The 20,159-nt window shown below is 39.8% G+C and overlaps 1 protein-coding gene across 29 annotated transcripts in view; it reads left to right on the top strand.

The window, feature by feature from the left end:
* LOC110531933 (collagen alpha-1(XXV) chain) overlaps positions 1-20,159 on the top strand; it is a 356,708-nt gene that overhangs the window by 291,125 nt on the left and 45,424 nt on the right. For all 29 annotated transcript variants that reach the window (XM_036987814.1, XM_036987810.1, XM_036987806.1 and 26 more), the window contains 3 exons: positions 16,306-16,338; positions 17,866-17,901; positions 19,455-19,499. In XM_036987814.1, coding sequence (XP_036843709.1) covers positions 16,306-16,338; positions 17,866-17,901; positions 19,455-19,499 — 114 coding nt within the window. The remainder of the gene's footprint in view (positions 1-16,305; positions 16,339-17,865; positions 17,902-19,454; positions 19,500-20,159) is intronic.

The raw sequence follows: 20,159 nt of genomic DNA, 5'->3' as shown, positions 1-20,159 counted from the left end.
CACAACTGCAACGCGTTTCGACTAGTAATTCATACTCACATTGCATCTAAAACTGTTCTTTAAAAATTGCAACCCTCTCTCCACACAAAAAGTGTGTTTAGGGCTCCATCTATTTTCATCCCAACTGAGCCTATTGACCCAGCTGTGGATACGTACTACAGACTGGTGCGTAAAGACATATCCAAGCTAGAGGCCTATGTCAGAAATAACTTGACCTGCGCTGAGAAACAAGCCCTTAAATCTCCAGAATTGCACCTCTATAGTAATCCGCTATTATTGTACAAGACTACACTGTCTATAAAACTGAAATACTCATGAAACTGAATGATCAGATGTTTTTTAAAAGACTCACTACAAACCACACAAAACAGCTTTTGGCTGTAATGAACAGACCGTCACCGAGGGCATGCACAATGGTGATATCACCAAAAGCAAAGACAGATTATTGGTGCGTAAAAACAGCTCCACGCCGGTTATCTGCAGTCCCTTAAAATACTGTTTATCTACATCCCCAAAGGGACAGGACAAATCTTCTTTGCCACATCAGACCAGGTTTTGCAGAAGGCATAAAGATCTCTGCTCAACTTCAAATGCCCTGATTGCTAAATATGCTCTTATGTACTATGACACTTTTCTTTACCACAATTAGACATTAATTCAACTTCTTCCCGCTAATAAAAACAGCTCCACACAACATTATTGTTCAAATAATCCATGCACTCCTCAGACATTTTTTTGCCCAGTAGGTGGCTTTTGACTCCTGGTCGTGTGAAGTTTTTGAAATAGCCTAATCGGCCTGCGACAGCCTGTGCAGAATATTAATGTAGTAATCGTTTATTATTATTATTACTGCTACTAATGTATGAGGCTGTAAAACAGCCAAAGCAAGTTGTTCCCTGCAATGCCAGGATTTGTTTTGCAACCCATCCGTCAAATCCATCCATTACACACAGGTCTCCATCTCAAGCGCTCCTTCTCGAGGATGCTTTAAAATAACGTTTTTTTGCTTTGCCTTATCAAGTTAATAGGTTGTTGTCTTCGGTGTATTAAAAATCTGATTGCTTCTTTATGTTTCCCTCTGGCTGGCACTTCAGAATGTCCATGGCCAAGAAGAACGTGTTCAAACATTAATTCGTTGCTTGTGCTGTTGGACTACTAAATAGTATCTGTATATGCACTTATCTATATTACCAGTGCAGTTGGGGCAGCGGTCAAATGTGAGTGAATGCAAAATCAAATCAAATTAAATTGCATTAGACACATTTCATAAATAACAGGTCTAGACTCACAGTGAAATGCTTACTTACAGGCCCTTCCCAACAACAAAGAGAGAAATAAAATAAAGAAATAGTAGAGAAAAAGACGTAATAATAAAAATACACAAGGAGTCACAATAACTTGGCTATTTACAAGCGAAACCATTACCAAGTTGATGTGCAGGAGTACGGGGTAATTGAGGTAGATATGTACATACAGTGCATTTGGGAAGTATTGAGACCCCTTGATTTTTTCCACATTTTGTTACGTTACAGCCTTATTCTAAAAATGGTTTAAATGTTTTTTCCCTCTTCAATCTACACACAATATCCCACAATGATAAAGTAAAAACAGCTTTTTTAGAAATGTTGGCAAATGTATTTAAAAACTAAAAAAATGAATATCACATTTACATAAGTATTCAGATCCTTTACTCAGTACTTTGTTGAATCACCACTGGCAGAGATTACAGCCTTACGTTTTCTTGGGTAAGACGCTACAAGCATGGCACACCTGTATTTGGGGAGTTTCTCCCATTATTTTTGCAGATCCTTTCAAGCTCTGTCAGTTTAGATGGGGAGCGTTGCTGCACAGCTATTTTCAGGTCTCTCCAGAGATGTTAGATCGGGTTCAAGTCCGGGCTCTGGCTGGGCCACTGAAAGACATTCAGTGGATTGTCCCAAAGCCACTATTGCGTTGTCTTGGCTGTGTGCTTTTATTTTTTATTTAACCTTTATTTATACGGGTTTTTCTCAGAGACCTGGTCCAACAGCAGCAGGGGTAACAAAGTTTCAGACAAAACAACTTACATACACTGACTGACACAACACTGAACAAAACTAAAGACACACATAGAAAACAACAATTGCATATTACGTAAGAAACACTAATGTCATAACTAAAAAACAGCTGTCCTGAAGACAATTACACTCTTCTATGATATTTGCATCAACCGTGTGTTTGCTTCTTTATGTTTCTCTCTGGCTGGCAATTCAGAATGCCCATGGCCAAGAAGAACGTGTTCAAACATTAATTCGTTGCTTGTGCTGTTGGACTACTAAATTGTATTGGTATATGCACTTATCTATATTAACAGTGCAGTTGGGGCAGCGGTCAATTGTGAGTGAATGCAAAATCAAATCAAATCGCATTAGACACCTACTTCATAAAAAGCAGGTCTAGAATAACAGTGAAATGCAACAACCTATTAACTTGATAAGGCTTACGGGCCCTTCCCAACAATGCAGAGAGAAATAAAATAGAGAAATAGTAGAAATAGTAGAAAAGTAAAACACGTAATAATAAATACACCAGGAGTCACAATAACTTGGCCATTTACAAGTGATACCATTACCAGGTTGATGTGCAGGAGTACGAGGTAATTGAGGTAGATATGTACATACAGTGCATTTGGAAAGTATTGAGACCCCTTGACTTTTTCCACATTTCATTACAGCCTTATTCTAGAAATGGATTAAATGTGTTTTTCCTCATCAATCTACACACAATACCCCACAATGACAAAGTCAAGTTTTTAGAAATGTTTGCAAATTTATTTTAAAATTGTTTTTTAAATATTACATTTACATAAGTATTCAGACCCTTAACTCAGTACTTTGTTGAAGCATGTCAGCGTGCATGCCTTTGGCCCGCCACAGGAGCCGCTTGAGAGCAATGGGACAAGGACATCACGGCCGGCCAAACCCTCCACTAACCCGGACAATGCTGGGACAATTGTGTGCCGCTTCATGGGTCTCCAGGTCGCGGCCGGCTGCGACAGACCCTGGGCTCGAATCCGAAATATATAATATAACTGCTTTCAGTTTTTGGGTCATAGCCACATCCGCCATACCAGACCGTCTTGCTTTAGCCCACATAGCATTTCATTCCCTTATGATTTTAGTCAGTTCATTAGTAAACCAAGGGTTCACTCTGCCCATAATCCCAAAAAATGTTAAAGGGCATTGCCTATTGGATACATCCTGGAATGCGTTGTGGAAGTAAGAAAAGGCTGGTTCAACATCCGGGACTAATTAAATTCTATTCCATTCAATACATCATGTAAAAATAAAAATAAAACTTTCGTATCAAACTGCTTACAGTTTCTTTTCTTAATGACACGTGGATATCGCTTAGGAATTTTATCATCTCCCACACAGGTAAAAGCACAGTGATCACTAATGTAATTTGCAAAAATACCAGAAGCATTAAAATGATGAGGAGTATTGGTTAAGATCAAATCAAAGAGGATTTCAGAGGATACTTTACATTCAACCTAGTTACACTGTTGACAATCGGACTGAGATTATAGGTACTGCATAGAATTTTTAGTTGATCAGAGATAATGTTAACCAGTCCTGATACAGATCACACATCAAGACAAACTCAGGATTGACATGCTGTGATAACAATTTGAAAATACATTCCGAAGAGCCAGCAGTAGCAGATGGTCTACAACAACAAGATACAATAATATTTAAAGATGAGCTGAGGTTTAGGTTCGAAGACAGATATTCAAATTGCTTAGGTTTAGTAACCGAAGTCATAACAACCGCCAAGAACTTGTCTTTTTTACATGTACAGCAACACCACCACTCTTAGAGTTACGATCTGCGCAAAACACATTGGAACCATTTATGCCAATATTTCTGTCTGTAGAATATTTTTTGACCTAGGTTTCAGAAGGCATAAATACGTCAGGGTCTGCAGTTTTTATCCATATATTCAGAAAATCAAGCTTCGGAGGAAGACTTCTTACATTCATATGCAGAAACTTCATGCCACTCTGCTACTACTTAATTCGGGAGGTGTAAAAATGTCAGGACCTGGGTTAGATTGCACATTTCCAGACGGTGGAAGCAGCAAGATAATGGCAAGTCTAGATCAGGGTTACAACATTTGAATTTAAAGACAGCACTTGAACAACAATCCACAGTCACCAGAGTCTTTAACACCTCATATAACAGGAGAAGTGTAAAGTCCAGAGACATGGTTAAGTACCAAGAGAACAGTCCTGACATGTAAGCACAAGAGTCTGATTTCTCCCATGTTGTTTGGGAGGAATGTGCATAGTTCTCGCGTGCATTTACAGAGCAAGCTTGTGGTTTCTCCCAAAATACGAGGGAGAAACAGTCATATTTCCTCATTCACAGAGCAACGGGCTCCAAAAGTATCTCCAACACTGTAAAAGCCAGGTAGATAACAGCAAAATTAGCAACATCAGCATGTTGGTTTATTGCCCTATCAATTAACACAGCACTAAGCACATAGAAAGTGAAAAGATATGTAGCCCTCATATTAAATGAGCTACGACTTCAAATAAAAAAGTTCCCAAATAATAAAACATAGCACCAATCACTAATCAAATAGCTAATCGAATAGCTGCGCTTCGGTAGGTTGGTCGTAGATGCTGGCCGTGTTGCCCAACAGAGATCTTGCTGTCCTCGGAAGAATGTCTCTGGTGGTAAATGGTATACGTTGTAGTATCGTCGTTGTGTGTTAGACTGGATACGTCGTCCGTCCTTTTCTAGCCCATGTTTACAGTGGCTGCTGCTGACTCAACGGCTAGGAGGTATCACTTCTGTAGTGAATAAGAGTTCAAAGTTCATACCATTCGCAACCAAAGCTCACCCTGAGGTTGGCTTAGTTCTGTAGTTATTATGTGAATCCTTCTGACACCGGACCGTCGCCCTAATGTACCCGGAACAGAAAGTTATTCGCCTTTTAACGCAGAGGCTGCAGGCCTCGCGTACTCGGAACAGAAGGTTACATTTTCATCAAGGGCTTATATAGTGGAGGGAGAGAGGGTGTGTTTCATAGTTTATAACCAATGTCTCTTCACAGGGGCGGGCCACCGATTGAGCAGCGCTCTAACCTTATGAAGACCCAATTCTCTCATTTGGAAGCTAAAATTACATTTAATCTTTTCACAGTGTCATATTTAAACATTTCAATTGCACAACAATTCCATGTGAATCTGATAACTAGAATGTGTAGACTTTCCCAGATACAGTTTGTCGTCCTGTCATCAGTCATAATGTCTCAGATGACAACCGAACTGACATCATATTCATTAATTGATGCTACCAATCCCTGTAGCGGGATAATTTTAGTCTTCAACCGCTGAATAGCATAGCGCAACAGTCAAATAATATTACTAGAAAATATTCATATTCATGAAATCACATGTGCAATATTTTGAAACACAGCTTAGCCTTTTGTTTATCACCCTGTCGTCTCAGATTTTGAAATTATGCTTTACAGCGAAAGCAATCCAAGCGTTTGTGTAAGTTTATCGATAGCATCAGGAAGCTTGGTCACGAAAATCAGAAAAGCAATCAAATTAACCGTTTACCTTTGATCTTCGGTTGTTTTCACTCACGAGACTCCCAGTTACACAGCAAATGTTCCTTTTGTTCCATAAAGATTGTTTTTATACCCAAAATACCGACGTTTGTTTGTTGCGTTATGTTCAGAAATCCACAGGAAAGAGCGGTCACGACAACGCAGATGGAAATTCCAAATAGTCTTCATAATGTCCACAGAAACAAGTCAAACGTTTTTTATAATCATTCCTCAGGTAGTTTTTAAAATATATACTCGATAATACTGTATATCAACCGAGTGTGTAGCTTTTTCCATAACAGCGGGAGGAACAATGGCCACTTCACTCAATTGCGCACCATCACACTCTGAGAGCCCCCACCTCTCCACCTCTCCTTCACGCTCATTTTTCAAAATAAAAGCCTGACTGTTGACACCTTAGGGAATCCACAGAAAAAGGAATCTGATTGATATCCCTTTAAATGGAGGACAGGAACGCATATAGGAGGTTTCAAAATAAGAGGCACTTCCTGATTGGATTATCCTCAGGCTTTCGTCTGCAATAGCAGTTCTGTTATACTCACAGACAATATTTTTGCAGTTTTGGAAACTTTAGAGTGTTTTCTATCCTAAATCGGTCAACTATATGCATATTCTAGCATCTGGTCATGACAAATAGGCCGTTTACTTTGGGAACGTTATTTTTCCAAACATAAAAATTGTGCCCCCTAGCTTCAAGTTAAGTACCAACGCATATTTTCAACTGGTTCTATTACCGAAATATGGTTCCTTTCCCCCCACTTGTTTGATGTTCCCAGACTCTCTATGTTTAACAATGGCTATTCAAGAGTCATTCAGTAGAGTCAGAGAGAGGGAAGGGAGAAAGATATTTATGGGGGGAGTTCATAAACCTTACCCACAGGCCAACGTCATGACAGTGTTCTGGCACTACATTGCCAGGTCTCTGATCTCCCCCTATAGGCTGTCTCATCATCATCGGTGATCAGGCCTACCACCGGTGTGTCGTCAACGTAATGATAGTGTTGGAGTCGTGCACAGCCACACAGTCGTGTGTGAACAAGGAGTACATGAGGGGACTAAGCTACGCACTCCTGATGGGGCCCCAGTGTTGAGGGTCAGCATGGCGGATGTGTTGTTGCCTACCTCGTCAAGAAGTCCAGGATTCAGTTGCAGAGGGAGGTGTTCAATCCCAGGATCCTTAACTTAGTGATGAGCTTGGAGGGCACTATGCTTAGCTGTAGTCAATGAACAGCATTCTCACATAGGTGTTCCTCTTGTCCAGATGGCAAAAGGCAGTGTGGAGGGAAATAGAGAGTTGCATCATCTGTTGATCTGTTGGGACGGTATGGAGTGTGTCCAGTCTGGGATGATAGTGTTAATGTGAGCTATGACCAGCCTTTCAAAGCATTTCATGGCTATAGATGTGAGAACTATTGACATTTAGACATGTATTTTTGGTCTGCTTGAAATATCTAGGTATTACAGACTGGGTCAGGGAGAGGTTGAAAATGTCATTGAAGACACCTGGTCAGCGCATATGGTGAGTACGGGTCCTGGCTATGCGTCTGGCCCTGCGGCCTTGTGAATGTTAACCTGTTTAAAGGTCTTACTCACATCGGCTACAGAGAGCATGATCACACAGTCAGCCGGAACACCTGGTGCTCTCATGCATGGTTCAGTGTTGCTTGCCTCGAAGAGAGCATAAAAGGCATTTAGCTCCGTCACTGGGCAGCTCCAGGCTGGGTTTCCCTTTGTAATCCATGATAGTTTGCTAGCCCTGCCACAAAATATGACTAGCATCAAAGCCGGTGTAGTAGGATTTGATCTTAGTCCTGAAATTATGTTTTGCTTTTTTGATGGTTTGTCGAAGGGCGTAGAATGATTTCTTATAAGCGGATTAGTGTTCCACTCCTTTAAAGTGGCAACTTTAGCTTAATCCGGATGTTGCCCCTTATCCATGGCTTCTGGTTTGGATATGTAATCATGGTCACTGTGGGGATGAAGCAGGAATTAGGAGGATAGAGTTATGGTTAATAAGTTGAGAGAATGCCAAGCGTGTGCAAAGCTGTCATCAAGGCAATCTGAAATAAATAATAAAAAAATATTGTTTGATTTGTTTATCATGTAGTAAACTTCTCCCAAAGGTTACTACATGATTACAGATGTGTTTTTCATAGTTTTGATCTCTTCACTATTATTCTACAATGTGGAAAATAGTAATTAAAAAAAACACCTGAATGAGTAGTTGCTTACTGTATATTATCCATGTCCTTGTTTAGCCACGACTCAGTGAAACAAAGAATATTACAGTTCTTCAGGTCCGGTTGATAGGATAGTCTCGAACAGAGCTTGTCCAGTTTGTTCTCCAGTGATTGTACTTTCACCAATAGAATGGAGGGCAGAGGCGATTTATGTACTTGCCGACTCAGTTTCGTCAGGGTGCCTGAACGTTTGCCTCTTTTATGCCACCTTTTTCTTTTCCATGTCTCTGGGATTAGGGCATGGTCCGGGGTAAGCCTGCGCCTCCGACTCCGACTCGTTGAAGTAGAAATCCTGTGTGTGATGTGAGAGTGTATGTGATCCTTTTAATGTAAAGTGATGCCAAAGAAAAATGTCCATCCTGGATGGACAATAACGTATTATTATATTCTATTCGCCTCTTCAAAGTTTAAACGATGTGTCATCATGAAATGTTTAATCTTTTCATTTTAATTTGGTAATTAAGGGCTCTACTTTAATAACAAACCTAACACAATGGTAAATCTAAGCGCATGCGGTAACGCTATAGTGTCAGGTTTGCGTAAATGGCTGGAAGGGAGTCAGGTGCAGGAGAGCAAAGTGAACACGAAATAACAAATACGGGTTAACATAACCGAGCGCAAAAGACTCATGTGAGCATAACATGAAACAGAATAAACAATACCACACAAAAACATGAGGGAAACAGAGGGTTAAATACACAACACATAATGAGAGAAATGAGAACCAGGTGTGTGGGAAAACAAGACAAGACAAATGGAAAATTAAAAATGGATCGGCGATGGCTAGAAGACTGGCGATGGCTAGAAGACTGTCGACCGCCGAGCACTGCCCGAACAAGGAGAGACATCGACAGAAGTCGTGACATATAGGTTCAGGTGTGTGTCAGAAATGTTTGTACTATTTTCAATATGACAATTATCGGCTAAATAATCCACACAAGGGGGTGGCTTCATCTCAATGTATTTTTTAATTTTAGGCAATCCAAAAATATATTTAATTCTCCTTCCTCTTGTTTATATTATGCATATTTTTCTGTCTTTATAATGATAATATGTGCACAAATAATTTGACTGCTGCCCTTGGAGATTATTTATTCCCTTTAGATTATGAAAATAAGATGATACTGGCCTTTATTATTTGCATTTATTTCTGGTATTTTAGCTTCATTAAATGTATTTATTATGATGTTTCTATTCCAAGAAAAAGGAAAATACATTTTACAGTAGCCTGTTTATTGCCTACCTAAAACATCCGTTCATATATTTAAAAAGATTAGACTACAATTGCGGTGGAAATGCCTTTATGCTCAAATATTGATATACAAACCATCATGCCGAGGTAACTTGGAGTTAATAATAAGTTACGTTGCAGCCTAATACCACCGCGACCTGGAAAAGCATGAAGAGTTTATAGGCTATGATTAACTTCACATGGTGGTTAATTGCATGATGAGTTTCATGCAAATTTCCAATAAATATCTAGGGGTATTATGTAAATGCTGGTGACATTGATTATTGGTGCTTTCCTGATTTGAAAGCTTCCTCGAGAAGGAGTGCTTGATGAAGAGGACCATGCGTAATGGATGGATTTGGCAGACGGGTTGCAAAAACGAATCCTTGCATAGCAGGTATCAACTTGATGTGGCAGGTGTATAGTCTCGTGCTGTGGTAGTAGCAGTAGTTGTAGTAGTAGCAGCAGTAGTAGTAATAATAATACATTATTACAAACTTACTATTCTACCTAGGCTGACACAGACCAATTACACGGAACCCAAACCGGCTGCCCGCTTGCACCATTGTGCATGAATTTATTTTCTCCCCCCACACCAAATGCGATCATGACACGCAGGTTAAAATATCAAACAAACTCTGAACTAATTACATTAATTTGGGGACAGGTCGAAAAGCATTAAACATTTATGACAATTTAGCTAGTTAGCTTGCACTTGCTAGCTAATTTGTCCTATTTAGCTAGTTTGCTGTTGCTAGCTAGCTTGCTGTTGCTAGCTAATTTGTCCTAGGATATAAACATTGTTGTTTACGTTGTTATTTTACGTTGTTATTTTCCCTGAAATGCACACGGTCCTCTACTCTGACAATTAATCCACACATAAAACGGTCAACCGAATTGTTTCTAGTCATCTCTCCTCCTTCTAGGTTTTTCCTTCTCTTGACTTTATATTGCGATTAGCCACTTTCATAAATTAGGTGCATTACCGCCACTGATCTCGTTCGTCTTTCAGTCAACCACGTGGGTATTACCAATGAGGAGATGGCACATGGGTACCTACTTCTATAAACCAATGAGGAGATGGAAGAGGCAGGACTTGCAGCGCGATGGTGTTGAGTCATTTTTAGTAGCGGGAAGAGGTTTAACTAATATCTAATTGTGGGGTCTTATGTATTACTGTGAGCCTCCCATAGTCTGTTCTGGACTTGGGGATTGTGAAGAGACCTCTTGTGGCATGTCTTGTGGGGTATGCATGCGTGTCCAAGATGTGTGCTAGTAGTTTGTCAACAATTCTTACAAAAACAAGCTCTCTGTGTACTTTTACGGGCCAGCTGTGCTGCCCTGTTCTGAGCCAACTGTAATTTTCTAAAGTCCCTCTATGTGGCACCTGACTAGACTTCTGAACAGTAGTCTCGTTTCGTGACTCTTTTCAGGAAACTATGTGTATGTCGCGCGTCACTACTTCACAGGAGTTTTTTGGGGCAGAAATGCCTTCTCGAACATCTGAACTTTCATGTGCCTTAAAAAAGCTTAGCTGACAGTTGGCCAGCGATTCTAAAACTTTGGCAAAGGCAAGATAATTTGGAGATTGGACGGTAGTTATCTAAGTCAGAAGGATCTCCTCCTTCAGATCTTAGGGAGAATACCAGAAACAATTGCACAATTAAAGATATAGGTTAACGGTTCTGCAATAAGTAGGGCAGAGAGCTGCAGTAAGATGCTTCAATAAAAAGGGATTAAGTGAATCAGCCCCTTGAATGCTCACATGCTGGAGATGCCAAGCACACAGACACCAGGAAAAAATGTGGTAATATGAGTGACAGGGTGAAGATATGGGAGCTGCAATGTTGGAGAAAAAGAGATGGCAATGAGAATAGTCAGCTCTGAGTTTGCACGAATACAAAGTAAAATTGTTTTAAAATTGTGTTCTGTGAATGTGAAGAATAAATAATTACTTCTGCACATTTTCAACATTCTAGTTTAAAGAAAAAATTAAGAGAAGTGCTCCTGGGATACAATAGTAAGACTTAGGTAGAAGGCGCTATTTGGTAAAGGGGTTGAATGGTCATTAAAAAAGAGGACCAAGGCACTCTTATAATTTCTGACTGTGATTGTTTTCAATTAAAATGGTTAAAAATAAACAAATATAGCTTCTTAGCAGAGAAAAAGGGCAAATTCTCAAGCAAGAATTTTGCTAGGACTCTCTGGGAGTGGTCTGAATGGGGAGGGGAAAACTGAAAATATGCTGTTATTGGCAGAGAGGTTTGAAACTCTTTCTTATTGGTCTATTAATGAATTTACCGCATGGTGAACTCCATCCCACCAAAACAGGCTGACATTTAGGCTGTTTTTTCAAACAGCTCTTACACTAAAAGGGCATTATTGTCATTTTCACAATTTCACAGTATTATTCCAACCTCGTGTTGGGCCTTTAAAATGTCTTTATTGTTATTGCATGTCCAGGTACTAAGTTACTCTCTGTAACAATCTGTTAAAAAACAGCATTGGTATTCATTAATTTTCATAAGCCATTTGCCAAACAGGACAGTATCTGTAACATTTCAACATTCTCTCATGAGTAGGTTTAGGCTGGCAGAGCTGTGGGCTGTAGTAGTACCTCAAATTTGAGGTGAAAGCTACCTCTAGTTATTCTGGCTATGGTTCAACTGCTGGCAGTGTCCTTAGCTGGTCTCTGAGCTAATCAGAATTGACGATCCCTCACGTATATGGTTACTCAGTCATTAGAGGAAAACTAAAGCAGAGATTTAAAAACCAATTCCCCAGAAGGAAGCAGAATAACTATGGCAATAATGTTGGGTGTGACACACATCTCTGCCATGGTGCAAATTAGTCACCACACCGCTTTGGCTTCATGGCAACTGCCTGATTCATGCAGCCTATATATGGGCTCTATGTTGAATCTTTTAGCACAGCAATACATTTGAGCAAAGTGATATCCAGCTGTAACCGTTAATGCAGTTTATTGGCAGCAAAAAATTGCTGCAATTATACAGTGCCTTGCGAAAGTATTCGGCCCCCTTGAACTTTGCGACCTTTTGCCACATTTCAGGCTTCAAACATAAAGATATAAAACTGTATTTTTTTGTGAAGAATCAACAACAAGTGGGACACAATCATGAAGTGGAACGACATTTATTGGATATTTCAAACTTTTTTAACAAATCAAAAACTGAAAAATTGGGCGTGCAAAATTATTCAGCCCCTTTACTTTCAGTGCAGCAAACTCTCTCCAGAAGTTCAATGAGGATCTCTGAATGATCCAATGTTGACCTAAATGACTAATGATGATAATTACAATCCACCTGTGTGTAATCAAGTCTCCGTATAAAATGCACCTGCACTGTGATAGTCTCAGAGGTCCGTTAAAAGCGCAGAGAGCATCATGAAGAACAAGGAGCTCACCAGGCAGGTTCGAGATACTGTTGTGAAGAAGTTTAAAGTCGGATTTGGATACAAAAAGATTTCCCAAGCTTTAAACATCCCAAGGAGCACTGTGCAAGCGATAATATTGAAATGGAAGGAGTATCAGACCACTGCAAATCTACCAAGACCTGGCCGTCCCTCTAAACTTTCAGCTCATACAAGGAGAAGACTGATCAGAGATGCAGCCAAGAGGCCCATGATCACTCTGGATGAACTGCAGAGATCTACAGCTGAGGTGGGAGACTCTGTCCATAGGACAACAATCAGTCGTATATTGCACCAATCTGGCCTTTATGGAAGAGTGGCAAGAAGAAAGCCATTTCTTAAAGATATCCATAAAAAGTGTTGTTTAAAGTTTACCACAAGCCACCTGGGAGACACACCAAACATGTGGAAGAAGGTGCTCTGGTCAGATGAATCCAAAATGGAACTTTTTGGCAACAATGCAAAACGTTATGTTTGGCGTAAAAGCAACACAGCTGAACACACTGAACACACTGTCAAACATGGTGGTGGCAGCATCATGGTTTGGGCCTGCTTTTCTTCAGCAGGGACAGGGAAGATGGTTAAAATTGATGGGAAGATGGATGGAGACAAATACAGGACCATTCTGGAAGAAAACCTGATGGAGTCTGCAAAAGACCTGAGACTGGGACGGAGATTTGTCTTCCAACAAGACAATGATCCAAAACATAAAGCAAAATCTACAATGGAATGGTTCAAAAATAAACATATCCAGGTGTTAGAATGGCCAAGTCAAAGTCCAGACCTGAATCCAATCGAGAATCTGTGGAAAGAACTGAAAACTGCTGTTCACGAATGCTCTCCATCCAACCTCACTGAGCTCGAGCTGTTTTGCAAGGAGGAATGGGAAAATATGTCAGTCTCTCGATGTGCAAAACTGATAGAGACATACCCCAAGCGACTTACAGCTGTAATCGCAGCAAAAGGTGGCGCTACAAAATATTAACTTAAGGGGGCTGAATAATTTTGCACGCCCAATTTTTCAGTTTTTGATTTGTTAAAAAATTTTGAAATATCCAATAAATGTCGTTCCACTTCATGATTGTGTCCCACTTGTTGATTCTTCACAAAAAAATACAGTTTTATATCTTTATGTTTGAAGCCTGAAATGTGGCAAAAGGTCGCAAAGTTCAAGGGGGCCGAATACTTTCGCAAGGCACTGTATATGCATCGTAATGACTCCCATAAAAGCCGGGCCAGGCAATCCTTAGCAACTTCTAAGAGCAAGGCACATGTGAAGTAGAACCGCAAAATCTGCACCAGGCAAAGGCCCAGCACTAATTCTATGCTCCCTTTCCACCAATGGGAAATTCATAGAGCTATCCCGTTCCCTAAACTCTAGCCCCTGTCTCTTCTGCTAGAAAGACACTGTTAACACTTTATTGCCAAGGTAGCCTGAAGAGTATTGATATGTAAAGTAGTATCTGTAAACATGTGTATGTGGTTTCTATAACAGATAAATAATAAAAACATAAGTCATTTACAATGAATCACTAGTTACCACAATGACATAGTTATAGAATGAGGAAGTACTTATGCAGATAGAAAGAATATGCATAAATAAATTGAATATGTATACACAACAAATAGTAAAACATTATACAGGAAATATGCATACATAATAATAAGTCAGGAATGTTTCCATAATAAGTAATGATAAACATAGTGGTTCCTCAATTAAAAGTTTCACTCTTACGCCGCAACCATTTGTGGTAGATGGTGGTAAATTGCATCATTCTGTCATTGCACCATACCATCACAAGGGGGAGGTAGAACGCTGATCTATTGGTGGTCTGAACTGTGGCACAAATTGATTATCTTTTTGTAAATGAATGGAGTTGTGAATGTTTCAGTCCAACAGCCTATTACATAAACGAAGAGTGGGTGTTGTCATAGCGTTTGCTGTCATTAAATGTGAAGACTTATATTATCAAATCAATTCTCTGTGTAATTATTAAATTAATCACGGAATAGTAATTAACTACGAAGTCGGGGCACCATAGGAAAATGTTTATAGAGTCTCTATTTCCCGAATATTCAGATGTTTTATTATCTTATCGATTAGTCTTCAGTTAATGTATTATTACCTCATCAGTTTCCTTCCTGAATGTCGCAAACCCTTGGATATCTGCATAAACCCTAACATAAATCATGAATCAGCAATATACAAATTAGCTTAATTATTTTCTAACTAACTAATCAATCACAGAATGACAAAACACACACACACAATAGTAATACATTGGTTACTGACACTGAAAAGTCCCTAGTGGGCTAAGCCGATATGACGGCATGGTAGACAAAGGAATGGGGTGGGGCCAGCTCAAGAGCGGGAAACTCAGAGTGGACCCCGTACATACACTACACTCATGGAAATGCTTATACTTTGAACATGAACAACTGCTCATTCGAAAATACATTTCAATATACATATATGCCTTTGTTGTGTATGCCTTTGTTGTCCCTCTCTGTGGCCGCCTGTCCGTCTGCTGGATAGGTTGTCAACAGAAAGTCTCTGGTTTGTCCCACCAGTGATCAAAGTCTTTCGGAGTTGTAGCTTGATATAATGGATATGTCAGAGTACCATTCGGTCTTCGACCCGTTGCGTTTACCAGATTAAAGTACTTAAACAGCTGCAGCCTGAATAATTGTTATTTAGTTTGTAGATTTCTTAGCCATTTCAACGTGGGAATGATCTCCATGTTCTCTGGTCTTGTCCTTTGGTAGAGGATTGTTCTTTAAATACCCACGGACAATTCCAACTGGTTGGAATACAGAAATATTGTTACATTATTCAACCTTTTGAGGTTACCGTACTGCGAAGTCTTTCTCTGTGGTAACAAAGGGATTCTCAACCTTCATTTTGGCAGAGTGGGGAAAGGAATTTCGGTATTTACTACTGTCATAAAACAGCAGACTTCCTGCTCTACAAGAGAGCCCGTGCTGTAGAGCGGACCCACTGTAACCTGATCATTCAGATCTTCACAGAAGAGTCATGACAATGGTATCTACCACAGAGTGACAGTGCAGCTCAAAATTTCAGATAACATAAGGCCAGCTATTGTGAGATTTTTTTGTGGATCTTGGTGATTTACTCTAGTTCTTTAGTTGTGACATCACTGTACTGTAGCCTGTTTATGTTTATTTACCCTTGCCTTGTGGTTTCCATTTCAAACACATGTTAAAGCATCACATTCCGTTCCACTCATTTACTAAAGACGGACTGGATCTTTTCCTCTTGGCCTGTCATCTCAACATCTATTATTGAGCTTCTGTTTAGTACACATATATATATATAAAAAATAGTGAGTCATCACCCACACCCTAGCTGCTAAAGATCAGTTAGGGCAGCGTTTCCCAAACTCTGTCCTGGGGACCCCAAGGGGTGCACATTTTAGTTTTTTGCCTTAGCACAACACAGATGATTCATCATCAAGCTATGATTATTTGAATCAGCTGTGTAGTGCTAAATCCAAAATCCAAAACGCGCACCCCTTGGGTCCCCAGGACAGAGTTTTTGAAATGCTGAGTTAGGAATTTTGCCAATGGTATTACCCTCAGATTATATTATACTTGGTCTCATTTTAAAGAAGGTAAAGGGTTTAAGTGTAATCCTGTTTAAAGCTAGAGAGCTCCTTACCGCCTAACAGTTTTGCGCATTGGACATATATGTATTGTTGTTGCTCATACAGTATCTTTATTGTTGTTGCACATAGACATGTTGTTATTATTTGTCTCTTGTAGGGTGATGCAGGCTCCTCTGCTGCAGGCATTAAGGTAAGTAGAATGGGTTAAATGCTGAAACGGTAGGTTCCATGAATAGAGTGCCTTTTATGTCCTTCAGACATTATTTGTGTAAATTCAGATCAAAAAAAAGACTACTTTTACCAGTTGGAGCACACATATTGTACATCTATGCTTAAACTAAACTATGTTAAAGGTAGACTCAGCGAGATGACATTGAATACACAAAGTAAACACATAGTGGGTTAATTACAACTAAGAGCGTTAAAACGCAAGGTTAAACCTCGCCACTGTTTTGGTCTCGTAGGTATCACGTTGTAGCAGCATGAAGCGCACCAGTGCACATGCTCAGATACTCTGTGTGACTGAGTGGGAGCAAAGTCTTGCATCGTTCTCATCTCAACATCTGTGGTGCTGTTTGTTGCAACATCATCTTGCTGAGTCTACCTTTAAAAACTCCAATACCAGTGTGTTTTCAATAAAATAAGTTTTGTTTTCTCATTTCGGCATGTCATGTTTGTCTAATTTATAGGAAGATTTTAACACACTTAACCCCAAGTTTTCACCATCATTTTAAAGCTCTATTGTATTTGTTGCTTTGGGAGAGATAATTTTAACTTATTTAAAGTGATTGGGGATTCATTTTCATTTGTCCCTTAGGTTTAAGGTCAACCCTGTAATGTGACCTGAACTCTTGTTTTAATCTCTACTGGATTGGTGTGTCTCCCACAGGACAGTTAAGCTAACATGCGCTAATGTGATTAGCATGATGTTTTAAGTAACAAAAACATTTCCCAGGACACAGATATATCTGACATGGGCACAAAGCTTAAATTATTGTTAATCTAACCGCACTGTCCAATTTACAGTAGCTATTACAGTGAAATAATACCATGCTATTGCTTGAGGAGAGTGCACAGTTATGAACTTGAAAATGTATTAATAAACCAATTAGGCGCATTTGGGCAGTCTTGATACAACATTTTGAGCAGAAATACAATAGTTCATTGGATCAGTAAAAAAATAATGTGCAAATACACTGCTGCCATCTAGTGGCCAAAATCTACATTGTGCCTAAGCTGGAAAAATACAGCGTGGCCTTTCTCTTGCATTTCAAATATGATTTCTTTGTATTATCTTTTTCCAGATCTAATGTGTTATATTGTCCTATAATTCATTTCACATTTCCACAAACGTCAAAGTGTTTCCTTTCAAATGGTATCAAGAATATGCATATCCTAGCTTCAAGTCCTGAGCTACAGGCAGTTAGATTTGGGTATGTCAATTTAGGCGAAAATTGGAAGGAAAAAAAAATGTGTCCAATCCTCAATTAATAGGGTGAAAATCTTCCTTTAAAATAGAATTTCACTACCCAAAAGGCATATTTAGGTAAGAACCAAGTAAATCATTTCATTCATCGTTATTGCTTACCTCAATGGTTAAAAGTGAGCCCTCCTACTCGTTGGATATTTCTGCATTGTCGTAACTAGAAGCACAAGCATTTCGCTACACTCGCATTAACTAACCATGTGTATAAATAACATTTGATTTGTATTACAGGGTGAACCAGGAGAGTCAGGACGTGGGGGATCAAAGGTAAAATACCCTGCACTAAAATCCCATGGCATGTTTCCCGTGTTTCAAAATCCTCACGAGAGGAATACTTGTTACATTTCTCAGATTGATATTAGAATGTGATAAAACATAACTACACCATTACAGCATTAGCTTTTAAATCACCAGGATTAACACCTGCACCTAAGTTGCCCATCCCTGTTCTAGACATATAGCTGGTAAGCCACTCCCATAACATGGCATTCAAGTTAGAAGTATGGGTTTTGATACAGAGACTGGTATATTTCATCAATTGCAGATAGTGAATTTTCAGATAGCACATGGAGTGTGTTGGATTTTCCCAGCAGCGTCTCTGATGGAAGGAATTGACACTTGATTTGGAAATGTGCAGTCCCTTGGCCCCATGACTTGTTCAGTTCTGCTGACAAACCTGGCTGAGCGGTCATCCACCGCACACAATCAGATTTACCATTTCTAAATCAAGTGAAACCATCCACCTGGGACAGCCTACTATGCTAATAAAACACACTTCTGAAAGGACAGTCTGGAAATCCACTACTGTATCTGCACAAATTGATTGAATACCGGCCACAGAGTACAGAGTAAAGCACCGGATCCTGACAAAAAGCAAGCCCCATACTTTTGTCTGACCTCTCTTTTCTTGCAAACAACATAACCATTTGCTAGGCAGAGCCAGATCTGCTGTCAAGACTGCATCAGAATCCCATTGAATTACACTAATTACTCCCGAGAGCCACACACCATTAATTCCCCTTTTCTTTATCCTCTCAAGCAGCCCTTTCCTGCTGTGCTGCAAAATATGTCCTGCCCTACACAGTCAGATTTTTATGAAGGTTTTATGGCAGCTCACAGTTGTTCTATCTATTTCCTTTAATACGCTTTCTTACAAAGTTTAATTTCTCTTCCAGTTGCCTATTAGGGAACTGTTGGTCTCGATTAAATAATTCATTTGGGTGATAGTCAGTGGAGCTTGTGAAGTAGGATTTCCAGATGAGTGACTTTGATTCATTACATTTATAATGCTTTCAGGAGACTCAATTGTAATTTACAGGCCTCTCGCTAAGTTCTGAATGCTATTACGCTTGATCATTGTGAGCAGTGCAAAATATATATTCTCATGTACCATAAATGTAAGTCTTAAATAGAGCATTCAATTATTCACATAATAATTAATGTGCATTTTACATAGTTCACTCAAACCCAATTGAGTTTCCATCATTTTCAGCATTCTATGCAAGTTCAGAATTCTTCACTTGGGAATGACATTGAAAATCTCAGTAGAAAACAATCCAAACGTACTGAATTACATCCCTTTGAAGCATTTATAGACCTCTTAACTTTATTAGTCAACATAAACAGCACCACAGTGGCCCTAACTAATGATGATTGCATGTAATACTGGTACACAACTCAAGTGCAAGTTGTAATCTTCATCAGGGCCCAGCTCACTGGAGAGCTGTTTGGGACCCAATGATAGAGAGGGTAGAGACTGCTGTTGAAGGCCCCAGGACAGAGGCTCAACTCGGCTATAACGTCACATTTTTCCTGTGTAGGGAGAGCCAGGACTTCCAGGGCTGCCTGGACTTCCCGGGATTAAGGTACATTCTGTTGTCCTCATCTCTAAGAATTCCCTGTCTTCCCTGTCCCTTGACTTCCCACCTACTAACATTCAGCTAGGTCATACATTTAGATAAATTATATGCAGCACATCGCAGTTGGATGCTGTGGGCTCCAACATGAGGTACAAGTAAGGGGACAATGTGGTGTAAATCTAAGCCTATACAGATTTGTCATTGTTCATGATTCAGTGGTCAAGGGTGAAATGGAAATTATTGCTCAAATTAGAACATAAATTACAAATCTGATCGTACTGTATGTGTTGGCCAGCTGAAAAGCAGTGCTGATTGCAGCAATGCCAGGGTTGTATTTATCAATCAGGCATACCACTAAATGATTAGTCACCGACATTTCACTTAGTTCAGTCACACATCATCTGAAAGAGTATCTGTCATGCATTATTCAAGGGTTATAATGATGATATGTTGGGTAAAAGAGTACTTAATATTCACTTCAGTGCAGCGGTCTAAGGCACTGCATCGCTGTGCTTGAGGCATCACTACAGACCTGGGTTCTATCCCAGGCTGTGTCACAACCGGCCATGACCGGGGGGGGTCCCATAGGGCGGCGCACAATTGACCCGGCATCAACCGTGTTAGGGGTGGGTTTGGCCGGGGGGCTTTACTTGGCTCATCACGCTC

The sequence above is a fragment of the Oncorhynchus mykiss genome, chromosome 9 (genome assembly GCF_013265735.2).
Source record: "Oncorhynchus mykiss isolate Arlee chromosome 9, USDA_OmykA_1.1, whole genome shotgun sequence".
NCBI classification, from domain to species: domain Eukaryota; kingdom Metazoa; phylum Chordata; class Actinopteri; order Salmoniformes; family Salmonidae; genus Oncorhynchus; species Oncorhynchus mykiss.
The sequence above is the reverse complement of the archived record's forward strand: the minus strand, read 5'-3'. Positions and strand labels throughout refer to the sequence as shown.